Source organism: Nicotiana tomentosiformis, chromosome 8, assembly GCF_000390325.3.
Source record: "Nicotiana tomentosiformis chromosome 8, ASM39032v3, whole genome shotgun sequence".
Lineage (NCBI taxonomy): Eukaryota > Viridiplantae > Streptophyta > Magnoliopsida > Solanales > Solanaceae > Nicotiana > Nicotiana tomentosiformis.
In genome coordinates this window covers 120994700-121007359 of record NC_090819.1, presented here as the reverse complement: position 1 = coordinate 121007359, position 12660 = coordinate 120994700, and the positions used below count along the sequence as shown (strand labels likewise).

Here is a 12660-nt window from a genome sequence, read left to right as displayed (position 1 = left end):
GAGAGCTGATCTAGCATCGATGTGTGTTCTCGCCGCCCTAAAGGGAAGCGAAGTAACCACCACCATAAAAGACCAGATACAGGATCTACTCATCAAGGATCCTGCTGCACAGTATTTGGTTGATTTGGTAGGACAGGGCAAGACTCGCCAGTTCTACACCGAAGATGGGTTCCTGAAGGTGAAAGGGAACCGACTTTATGTTCCTAAAGGAGGAGATCTGCGACGGACTCTTCTTGCAGAATGCCACGATACTTTGTGGGCCGGTCATCCCGGCGAGGAACGCACCATGGCATTGCTTCGCCGTGCATATTATTGGCCTCAAATGGTCGATGACGTCGCTCAGTATGTGAAGACTTGTCTAGTATGCCAAAAAGATAAGTCAGACCGCTTGACGCAGGCAGGGCTCTTGGAACCACTAGCTGTACCAAAAAGACCTTGGGAAAGCGTTTCCCTGGACTTCATCACCGGATTGCCCAAGGTCGGAGATCTCACAACTATCTTGGTTGTGGTGGATCGGTTTTCCAAGTATGCTACCTTTATAGCAGCCCCACAATATATATCAGCAGAAGATACAGCTCGACTATTCTTCTCTCATGTCGTCAAGTATTGGGGCTTACCTAAAGACATTGTTAGTGATCGCGACTCACGCTTCACTAGCAATTTTTGGACCCAACTCTTTAAGTGCCTCGGGTCAAAATTGAGTCATAGCTCAAGTTTTCATCCGCAATCTGATGGCCAGACGGAGCGATTCAATGGCATGCTAGAGGAATATCTCCGGCACTTTGTGACCGGATCGCAGAAGAATTGGGTGAAGCTTCTGGATGCTGCTCAACTGTGTTTCAATTCACAAAAGAGCTCAAGTACCAACAAAAGCGCTTTTGAAATTGTTACCGGACAGCAACCGCTACTCCCACACACAGTGAACGCACCAAACATGTCAAAATCTCCTCGGGCTGCCAGCTTCTCAAAAGAATGGAAGCAAAATTTGGAGATAGTGCGGAGCTATCTTGTCAAAGCCCAAAAGCGGATGAAGAGGCATGCTGATCAGAATCGCCGCTTTGTGGAATACCAGGTGGGAGACAAAGTGATGGTCAAAATCCCAAAGCGGTACTTGTTTGCAGGGGTCCATGACCCTCGCCTATTGCAAAAATATATTGGACCCTTGTCCATTGAAAGGCGCATTGGGAAAGTTGCATACCGGGTGGATACCCCAGCTTGGTGGAAAATCCATCCTGTTTTCCATGTCAGTCTCCTGAAACCTTTTCGGGAAGATGTGGAGGATCCTTCACGAAGCCAACTCACAATACCAAGTATTCGAGGCCCCAATTCAACCGGAAAAAGGCGTGCTGAAGCTATTCTTGATGATCGAGTGATTCACGCCTCAAGAAAAGATCACCAGGAGTTCTTGGTGAAATGGCAGGGATGTGATGCAGAGGAGAATACTTGGGAGAGGGGAACAAACCTCAAAGCCTACAAGAGCCTGATTGATGATTACCTTGCAAGGAAGGCGCCGAGGACGTCGCCAACTCAGGTGGGGGAGAATGTCATGGGCGGCTTTCCAGCCATGCCCCATGATCCCTTGGACGCGCCCCGTGGCGTCCTGGCCAGCCTCCCAACGCCCGTCGCCACGGTCGGCCCCGTGGTCTCGGCAGCTCCAAGTGACAAGCGCGCATGTGCCTCTGTCGCCCCACCGATAGCCATCGCCAGCGCCCAGCCACAGGCAAAAGCCGACAGCGCCGCGCGCGCAGACAATGCCGCGCGCGCAGACCCTGATGCTAAAGACAAAGTTGCTGCCAACGGACTTGCTGCTGCTTTGTAGAAGACTAAGTCCTTTTCATTGTAAATATAGAGTAGTTTTGCTGCATTTTCTTTAAGTGTGATTTTCCAGCTTTCATAGGTCTAGTCATGTAACTTTGGTTTATTTTTTTTAAGCATTATTAAGGGGGACCAAGCAATCAAAACTTTCAAGCAAGCAAACAATTCTCTGTACTGGTGTCTCTCCCCCCCGACACCGTCTTGTTTTCTGTAATAGCTTTCATTCAATGCAATCAAGCTTTCTTTCATTCTCAATTCTCTTTTCTGCTCTCTTTCAATTGCTCATGACATTGGTTTTCCCGTACGGCACTGACAATCTAGTCTAGCGTACGGAGGGGACCTCAGTTGGCGGACAGCAACCGTACTGACATCGGTTGCCTAGCCTTACGTCGCCCTTCCAAGGAACTTCAGGAAGGCGCCGCGTAACAGTTGGTATCAGAGCCTAGGCTCGACATCGGACGAGGGATCACATTGAATAGTGTAACTATCATTTCACTTAATTAGAGGCCAGAAATTCCAAAGTTTCCTAACAGTTAAAGCTTATTGTTCTTGCTCCTGGTAAACCTTTCCAGACTTGCTACTTGTAAGACTACTTGAACACGAGAAGCTGAAACTTGAATACCAGAAAAAGGTAAAGAACAAACCTCATCAGCATTTGATCTCTTGGAATGCGCACGTGATCAAATCTTAATATCCATTATCCAAATTTCATTCCAATGTCTCCAACAGTAACACCTGGAAGAGATTTGTGGACAATAAAACCTAAAATATGAATTAGTCAATAAAATGTAAGTGCAACTTTCCTGAAAATTTAAAATGCACTACACCATCTTGTGACATGAGAATCATTGACTTACCATTAATCCCATAGTCTTTACCATTTGTTATAAGACGAGTGTACACAACAACATGGGTAGAGACTTTACCCAATCCACCAGGCCACCACTATTCTAAATTGTAAAAAGCCAGAGATCAGAGAAATCCACTAATTATTAATGAAATAAACATATTGTAATAGGTCAGCAAATAATAAAGCTAATACAGCCATTTCAATCTTGGTGGTAGTAGCAAATTAAAAAATAAAATAAAAAATACAGCCATTTCAGAATAGCACATTGAACTGAAACAAGCAAAACATGCTGTATAGGAGGTATATCTTGCATAAAAGAGTATCATATTCTTTGAGCATCACACTCCTCAAAATGTTAAAAATGGAGAGTTGTTTTGCAAAAACAAAACACGGAAAAGCAAGTAGTGGATAATTCTCACCTTGCTTGACGTCAATGTAGGACTATGAATGACAAATTTATCTGTTTGAGGATCAAATGTGGCAGTGGTCTCAAGGCCTTGCACATTGGACCCATGTCCAAGTTCAGTTTGAGCGTAGCACCCAATTATTTGCATCTTATAGGCCAACGGCAACCACTTTTTCTGCTGTTCATCTGTGCCCTGTCCTTTTATGGCCGGTATAAACATTCCCTAACAGAGAAAAATGGTGGCAGGTGAGCCACAATCCAAGGGCTTAAAGCAATTGAAAATAGAAAGGGGAAAAAACAAGAGCACCGACTTTAACATTAGTGTTTCTTTTCAAAATCGTCAAGCGCATTAAGCATGTATATACTCAATATAAGCAGTTGCGTAGCAAGAATTTAACATAGGCAAAAGCAAAAGCCAAACAAGATGTTACCCAATGAAGATCGGTAAAGGCAGGCTCATCTACAAAATGCCTTAACTTAGCTGCTTCTTCTTCGGCAGAAACAAAAATTCAAGGTTCAGCATGCACATAATAAGACAGCTCTTCGTTGGCAGAAAACATATATATATATATATATATATATATATATATATATATATATATATATATATATATATTTAATTCCCTCCCAAATTAGGAAAATATATAGTTTCCACATCTACCTACCTCCAGCATGACTCGAACCCAGAACCAGGACCTAACAGTCATGGGTGGAGGTCTTTTACCAACTGAGCAACTCTCACTTGTCGTTGTCAGAAAACATATGATAAGGATTAAAAGGTAAAACAAAGTCATACCAGAAAGACGAAGTTCAATGATCCGTTTCCATGCATATGCCGCCTTTCTTAGCGTGTTCTTAAATAGTTCTTTCCTGGGAAGCATAGTTCTGCCTTCCTTGCTGAAGCCCTATATCCCACAATGACACTCGGTAAAGATTAAGGACATGCAAAATAGTAACAAGGCAGAAGCAAATAACATAGTCAAACAAGACAATACCCTCCTTCAAAATCTCCCTCCCCAACCCCAAACAAATGACATGCGCCAAACAACATAATCTCCTCCTGTCAAAGTCAAGTCATTCAAAAATTATGCACTAAAAAGTTTTTGATCAATTTTCCAACCAAAACATTCACCGGCTGAATCACACGCACCAGTGGTACGTTAAAATGTATCAAAATGGAAATTTTAAACCAAATCGCATTTGAATGAGCATAAAAAGACAGTTGCTTTGGCTGGTAAAAAACGGGAAAATATTTTACTCCTAAAAAAAGTAGCTTTTCAGCATCACAATCCTAGTTTGCTTCACCGGTTTGACCCAGGGTCCAGGCTCAGCCGATGTGTCGTTATCTCCGGTGGGATCCCTGTCATGTCTAAATGGGACCAAGCAAAATAATCTATGTTATCAATAAGGAATTGAATAAGCCTCTTCCTGAGTTCGGGGGTTAATCCCGTTTCCAGGTATATCTTTCGCTCGGGCCGGTATTCGATCAATATAACCTGTTCCACCTCTTCGACCGTTGATTTGGTAGCGTCGGAATCTTCGGGAGCAATAAAAGTTCGAGGGGTCAGAAAGTCCTCATCTTCTTCTTCTATCTCCCGCTTTCCCGATTCGGTCGAGGCTGATGGCTGTGATTGCTATTTGACTTCCTCTTTTCCTTTGATGCTCGACCTCTCTGAGGTTGATAGTGTCGATATCGGTGTCACCTCGTCGACCGCAAATATTTCCTTTGCTGCGTGTTGTTCCCCGTATACTGTTTTTACACTGTCCGACGTTAGGAATTTCATCACTTGGTGGAGGGTCGAAGGGACTGCCCTCATATTGTGGATCCAAGGTCTTCCGAGCAAGGCATTGTATCTCATGTCACCCTCGATTACATGGAATTTGGTGTCTTGAATCATTCCAGCCCGTTCACCGGCAGAATAATTTCCTCTTTAGTTGTTTCACTGGCCATACTGAAGCCGTTTAAAACCCGAGTTGCGGGTACGATTTGATTCTGTAGGCCGAGCTATTCCATGACCCTCGATTGGATGATATTCGCCGAACTACCTGGATCCACTAAAACACGCTTAACTTGAACTTTACTTAATAAGATAGAAATTACTAGAGCGTCATTGTGGGGCTGAGAAATGTCTTCTGCTTCTTCGTTGTTGAATGACAAAGTGCCTTCGGGCACATAGTCTCGGGTTCATTTTTTCCTAATGGTTGATACCTTAGTGTGTTTGAACATGGGTCCCTGTGGAATGTCTACCCCACCGACGATCATATGAATGACATGTTGGGGTTCCTCCTGTTCACTTTTTCTGTTGGTGTCTCTTTCTCTGAACTGGTTCTTGGCTCGGTCGCTAAGGAACTCTCGAAGGTGGCCCTCGTTGAATAGACGGGCTACCTCATCCCTTAATTGTCTGCAATACTCGGTCTTGTGACCAAGCGTGCCATGATACTTGCACATCAAATTTGGGTTTCTTTGGGAAGGATCGGTCTATATGGGTCTGGGCCACCTAGTATCTTTGATCTCTCTGATTGCCGATACAATGCCTGATGCGTCGATGCTGAAGTTATATTCCGATAACTGAGGTGCCTCTGTGGGATCGACAGACTTGTCGAAACCACTTTTGCTCATAAGTCCCCGAGAACTCTGTCCTTGATCACTTCTTCGATTGTTCCAGGCAGAATTGCATCCTGAACTATTGTTCCTTCGATCTGCGGTATATGGTTGATATCGGTCTCTATTCGACCTTCATTCCCTATCGATGTCCCTATGGTTCTTAACTACCGACATATTTGGATGTACTGAATTGGAGGGGGCTTTTAGTTGATCGTCCTCGACCCTGATCTTCGACTAATATCGATTGTGCATATTTGCCCAGGTCACGGCCGGATACTCGATCAAACTTTGTTTCAAATGACATGATGCTATCGAACTCCGCTCGTTCAACCCTTGGGCGAAAGCTTGAACGACCCAATCATCTGTGACTGGTGGCAATTCCATGCGTTCTATTTGAAATCGGGACACGAACTCCCTCAATATTTCATTATCCCTTTGTCTTACTTTAAAAAGGTCTGATTTCCTCGTTGCGACTTTTATTTCCCCTGCGTGTGCCTTTACCAAAGAATCTTCTAACATGGCGAATGAGTCGATGGAATTTGGTGGCAAGTTATGATACCAAATTATTGCTCACTTCGAAAGGGTCTCTCCTAATTTTTTCAACAGCACAGGTTCAATTTCGTCATCTTCTAAATCGTTACCCTTTATGGAACACGTGTAAGAGGTGACGTGTTCGTTAGGGTCGGTCGTCCTATTATATTTAGAAATCTCGGGCATGCGAAATTTTTTGGGGATCGGTTTTGGAGCTGCACTCAGGGGAAAAGGCTTTTGCACGAATTTTTTGAAATCCAACCCTTTCAACACTGGTGGTGCTCCCGGGATCTGATCGATCCTCGAGCTCCAACGGCTTCGACAAGTGGCATTCCGGCCCTGGGCATCAAGTTATTGTTCTCACCTTGAAGGCCAACCTCGTTGTCGATAGGTAAGGCCATTTAATTGAGAACTCGTTGTTGCTAATCCGAAATCAAAGATACTTCCGAAAAAAGCATAAAATGGTGTGTTTTTGCAGATTCGTATCAAATAATCACTATTATTTGATGCCGAAAGGTGGGCGCCAAACTGTTTACCCGAAAAACGAATAGAGTTGAATTTGTACATAGTTCTAAGGGTATGTGGTATAACTTAACACAAATCGTAGAGTAAATAAGAATATCGAATATTGACTGTAAGGATGAAGAATAAGCAATGTTGAAATGAAGATGATTTATGGATTAAGCAAGATGAATCAATCTTATGAAGCTAAAAAAGGATAATTCTTCAATATGGGAGTGTATGATATCTGAGTTACAATATATGGTAAAACTTGGTCCTTTAAAGAAATATAGCCATCCCTTTTATAGTAGGGGGATCCTACTTTAGATATAATTAAAAATACATAGTGGGGAACCTATGATAAATCAGTTTTTTCCTAATTCCCGCCGAGATTCTCTCCCTTAGTGCGGCTATAACGGCTCTTGTCTATGAGCTCGATCTTGATCGGACTCAGTATTGGTCGGTTTTCAGTTTTAGAGCTCGATGCGGGTTTGAGCTTGATGCCGACTAGTGACTTGGGCTCGGTATTGGTTGGCCTCTGGCCCTTAAGCTCGATTCAATCATATCTCATCATAGTTCGATTCGGACCCGAGCTCGATAATAACTTCAAGCTCGGTATTTGACCTGTCTCTGAAACTTGAAGCTCGTTTGTGCCTTCTTCGGATTCCATCTCGGTATTATGAAGACTTTTTTCAGTCCGTTATGTTTCCATTTCGATCAGACATACGAAGGCCGATATCAGTTTTGACCGTATACAAGCATCACAATCCTAGTTTTCAAAATTTGAAAAAGCTGTTTTTTAAAATTTTCACTCAAATCACTCACAAAACTTTAAAAACAACCCAAATTGAAGTTTATGATCAAACACATCTCTAAATTTCAAATACCATTTTCAATTGAAATTTTTTTTCACTATTTTTTCGAATTTTACAATTCTTATGTCCAAACGCCTACTAAGCCTCTACTACTGAAAGTGCAACCTTTTATCCTTGGTTGTGTTTTTTATAGAAGAAAACGCCTTGCAAATTGTTTGATACATCAGTTGTAACATATCTTTGTAGCTTTATCAATATCAGAATTAGCTACAAACTGCTAATTTTTGTAACCTATTATCCCAATTGTGTTATTGCTTGTCTAACTAATTTTAACTATTGTCTTTGGTTAGCTATTAAAGAGCATTCAAAAATCGAAAAACCGTCGGGTACAGTATTTTCCTTTGCATCAGCTTCTGTGAACTGTTGATTTAGTGGGAGTTGGAAAAAAGAATTTTAAGCAGGGGTTCTCCCTCGTGTGTGCTGGTCATGGCTCTAACTTTGTGATTTCTTCTCAAGGTTGTGGATTTGTGGAGAATGAAATGGATTGAGAATTACGAGGTCTCATGTTTAATTTTGGTAATTTTTTTGTTATCTGTCTAAATTTTAGTAGACAGAGTTTTCGAATACCGATGGGATGTAGCAAGACCCCGTGAAATTACGATTATCAAAACAAAAAAGGAAAAGAAAAAGGAGTTATGATAGGACCAGTCCAGTATAGAACCACTTTCACCAGTCCAATGTAGAACATAGATATTCGACTGGCCATAGGACCACTTTAACAATGGTGATGATGAAAGTGCAAAACCAATCATATGCACACGCAATTTATCTGATTGGACGTCGTACACGAAAGGCATGTGCTTTTACCCCGTTTCATAATTGAAATTTGTCGTCCCCCCTATGCTTTTACACGCAATTTATCTAGTACAAGTGTTTAGTTGCGAGCTTAATATAATTACTAAAGTACTTCCTCTATTTCAAAAAGAATGGAGGGGTTGGTAGTTCGATGATTAAAACTTTCTCACTTAGGTTCAATTCGGACATTATCTATTAAACCTTTTAAACACAAAAAATTAGATAATTATAAATTACTCACGATAAAAAGCATACTTTAAATTAATAACTTTTGTATATGTAAAAGCATTTTAAAAATATGTGAAAAGTTGTAATCTGAGACATTTGATATACAAACAGTAATAGTGTCATGTAAATTAATAGAACAGAAGAATTCTGAGTTTGGTCGGCATTGACAATGGGTGGGAGTATGATGAGTAGACACCTTGAATATTACAAGCACTGCATGCGCTTAAATGGAATAATGAGTATCTTGTAGAACTGAAACCATTATCAAAGAAAACTGGTAGAATATAGTTTATACTTCATAGTATATGTGGGCACAGAATTCAGTCTCGTTGTCATATCCTTGTTCCTATTTTCATGCCTATGTGGTGCCTGTTTAGACTTTGGGTTTGTTGGTCAGTATTGCGTGAGATTATTGCATTGTATATTACTTTGGGGCGGAACCAGGGGATGGAAAGGGGTTCATGACATTTCTTCGCTAAAATTTTTTATTGTTTATACGGTCAAATATATATATTAAAATGTTAATTTTCTTGACTTCTTTGCGTGTTTGTATTTTTTTTTTACATTTTTGAATTTCCTTGCTGAAAATTCTGCATTCGCTACTGAGTTACATAATATCAAACTACCTTTACATCCTCTGTAAAACAAAAGATAACGAAAGCAACATTGCATCTTCTTAAAATTCGAAGGATAGTCCGTAGCAAGGTTGGCAAGCTCCTTTCCCTTGCAATAGCTACTCCATTTCCTCTTATAGTAATTATAAATATGAAACTCCACTAACAGTTTTCTGAATACTAGAATCTCTAACCAGATACCATGTAAGATTTTAAGCCAATTGTATATAAACACACACGCACACATAATTTAAGTCTAAAGCAGTGAGTGTGCCATTATCTAAGCTAACATATCACCTTGTATTTCAAACCAAAATTTCTCGGACCTTATTTATGTGTGTATCCTTGCTATATATGGTGATTGAGACTGGGATACGAAGAGAGAAAGAGTGAAGCAAGTAATGGTAAAGAGCACGCTAATTTTACTCTAAGGCACGCCAAGAATAACATTTCTTCCTTTGTACTGGTTCCAATATGAAGTTATTACTAAGGCTAGTTTTCTTAACTTGGTGACACATATTTTTCATGTCCCAAGTTATTACATTTCACTTCTTGAACCTTACATTAAGTGATCTTCCTCAACATATTTAAATGTGTTCTTTTATAACTACTAAAACGGGGAAAAGAAAACCGACCAATGTTGATCGATAATTGGCAAAAATCGACCGAAAACCGATCTATTCATAGTGGTCGGTAATCGTATGGTCGATAGAGCCAACCGACCGACTTCGGTAGGTATATTCCGATCGATTCAATTAAATTTTACAAATTACCAACAAAGAAAAAATCTGCCCAAAAAAACGACCGAAGTCGGTTGGTATTTTTCGACCGACTTCGATCGGTATTTTTAATTATGTAATTAAAAAAGACACCATCTGGGAATCGAAGAAGGGTCTGTAACATGGCAGCTTCCTTTTCATGGTTGGTACAAATGTAATACTGATGGAGCCTCAAAGGGCAATCCTGGACCTAGCTCCCTAGGTTTTTGTGTGAGGGATGATGAAGGTGATATGGTGTATGCTAGGAAAATAGACCCGGGAGTGACAACTAATGTGGTAGCTAAAGCTAAGGCTATTCTTCAAGGGTTGGAATACTGTATGGAGCTTGATCTTCACCCTCTCATATTGGAGACTGATTCATTGGTGATGAAGAAAGTGATAGAACAGGATGTGAAGAAAATTATAGAGATGAAGGACAACTTTAATGTGATCTTTCAACATGTGTTCAGAGAAGGCAACTCAGTGGCGGATTGTATATCTAACATTGTGTTTTCTTTTGTAGGTACATCTGAGTTTCATTCATTCTCTGAACTGCCTAGTGCAGGGAGGAGGTTGATCAATCGAGACAAATCTCAATCAATCTAGACAAATCTCAATCACCTAACCTTAGGGTTAGGATAGCAAAGAGAAGAACCCCAGACTGATGGCTTCACAGGATTGGACTCTGCACAAACCTGCATGTTTTTTTGTCTCATTCAGTATGCTATTAAGGTACTTTCCAATAGTATTAGCATAGTCTCATGCTCATTCTGGGGGTGCTTTGATAGTGTACAGAAAAAATACGATAAGCAGGTGTGGGGTGGTACAATTTATCCTACTTCTGATATGTCCAAATGCTAAGGAAAATGCTGAACCCATCATATGGTATTTCTGGAGATTATTGAATTATTTCTCAGTGGTATTAGCATGCTTTCATGCTCAATCTGAGGATGGTTTGCCAATGTTTAGAATGATGTCTACATTAAAGGTTCTAGTAGGGAAGGATCTGAGCTTACAAGATCATAAAAAGGCACAGTTTCAAAGCCTGGCCTTTGCCTTGCAAAGCCTGCTTAAAGCCAGCTCATTTCTGGCTATTGCCTTGCAAAACCGGCCTAAAACCAGCTCCTGCATGGCTTTTGCCTTGCAAAGCCTGCCTAAAGCCAGGCTCCTCTTCTACACATTAATTTTGATGAGTGAGCACATGATTAATACTTGGACAAAATCAGTTCACTGCATATGGAGATCATATAGTAGCTACAATTGAAAGACTATGTTGGCTTCAACTCTGTGGTAGAGATGTTTGGAATTCATTTTAGCCTATGGACAGTATACCCTGGCGCCTGGTGAGAGCTTGATAGGTGCTGCTTGGTATTTGATAATGGCAATTGGATTCACATACACTGACAGGAGAAGGAAGCATTCAGCTTATTATGTTGTAATAGCTAGTTCATTAGATTTTAGCTTGTCTATCTTTTTAATAGCTAGTAGCTTCATGCAACTTCTATTTTGGTTTGGACATCTTGTAAGCTTTGGACCCATTTTGGGATTTTATTTATATATTAGCCACTAGGCAAGTACTGTCTAATGGTATAGTTGCTTAAAAAACCAAAAGCGGGGTCTGTATTGTGGCAGGATACTATTATATCACTAGACCATTGGTGCATTTTGGTGTAAGACTTTTTTTTATACTCTTTATGTCACGATCCCAAATTTTCTCCGTAGGATGTCGTGATGACACCTAGTTTCTAAGACTAGGTAAGCCTATCAATGCGGAATAATAATAAATATATGAAATAAATAAACTACAATTCAAACAATTTCAACTCCCAAAACCCGGTAGAAATAAGTCACAAGCTTCTAAGAATTTATTCTCAATGTCTCTATATATCAAGGTCTAAAGAAAAATAAGGAAGCAACATAAAAATGATAGAAGAGGATTCCGGAGTCTGCGGACGCTGACAGATATACCTCGAAGTTTCCGTGCGCAGGTAACTCATTGACGTCTAGGCTGGTAAGATGTACCTGGATCTGCACAAAAAGATGTGCAGAAGCGTAGTATGAGTACACCACAGCAGAACCCAGTAAATGCCAAGCCTAACCTTGGTAGAGTAGTGACGAGGTCAGGTGAGGCCCTACTGAAATATAATAATGGCATGGTAAAATGTTTAACAATATAGTAAAATAAAATAACATTGGAAATGAATCAAGTAGTGTGTCACCATTTAATTTAACAAAATAATGGCAAATAATATCTCGTGGAAACAAAACCGAATTTCCTTTCAGCTTTAAGAAAATCACAACAAATAATCAAGGCAACTGCGGCCATAAATCATTATCAACAAGGGCACTCTCGAGGTACCACCTCATAGTCCCAAATCATAAACAAATTCACAATACCTCATTTTCTTATCTCACCGCGGGAGCCTTCACAATTTATTTTAAAGAAAATATTTTTCCCGAAATAGCATCCCGCATTTTAGCCATCCTTATCACACCGCATGACTTCTAGTAGTTCCCCCTACTAGCCACGCGTATCAAGCCACCCTTATCTCACCGCATGCATTTCAATACTCAGACCTTATACCACCGCATGCGTATCAATATCACAATATATCACAATTTGTACCTCAGGTGCTCAAATAATTTAACTTGCCAAAATAATTCAACAATAATATTTTTCCA

The 12660-nt window shown here is 40.5% G+C and overlaps 1 protein-coding gene across 1 annotated transcript in view; it reads right to left on the bottom strand.

Annotated features, from left to right (window-relative positions):
* The window catches only part of LOC104085306 (putative peroxisomal acyl-coenzyme A oxidase 1.2), a 117602-nt gene extending 114026 nt beyond the window's left edge, over positions 1 to 3576 (bottom strand). Inside the window, exons 1-3 of the mRNA XM_070182721.1 lie at positions 3503 to 3576; positions 3085 to 3294; positions 2673 to 2760 (exon numbers count right to left, since the gene is read on the bottom strand). Of these exons, the coding sequence (XP_070038822.1) occupies positions 2673 to 2760; positions 3085 to 3291 (295 nt within the window). The 5' untranslated portion in view covers positions 3292 to 3294; positions 3503 to 3576. The remainder of the gene's footprint in view (positions 1 to 2672; positions 2761 to 3084; positions 3295 to 3502) is intronic.
* Positions 3577 to 12660: the final 9084 nt, after the last annotated feature.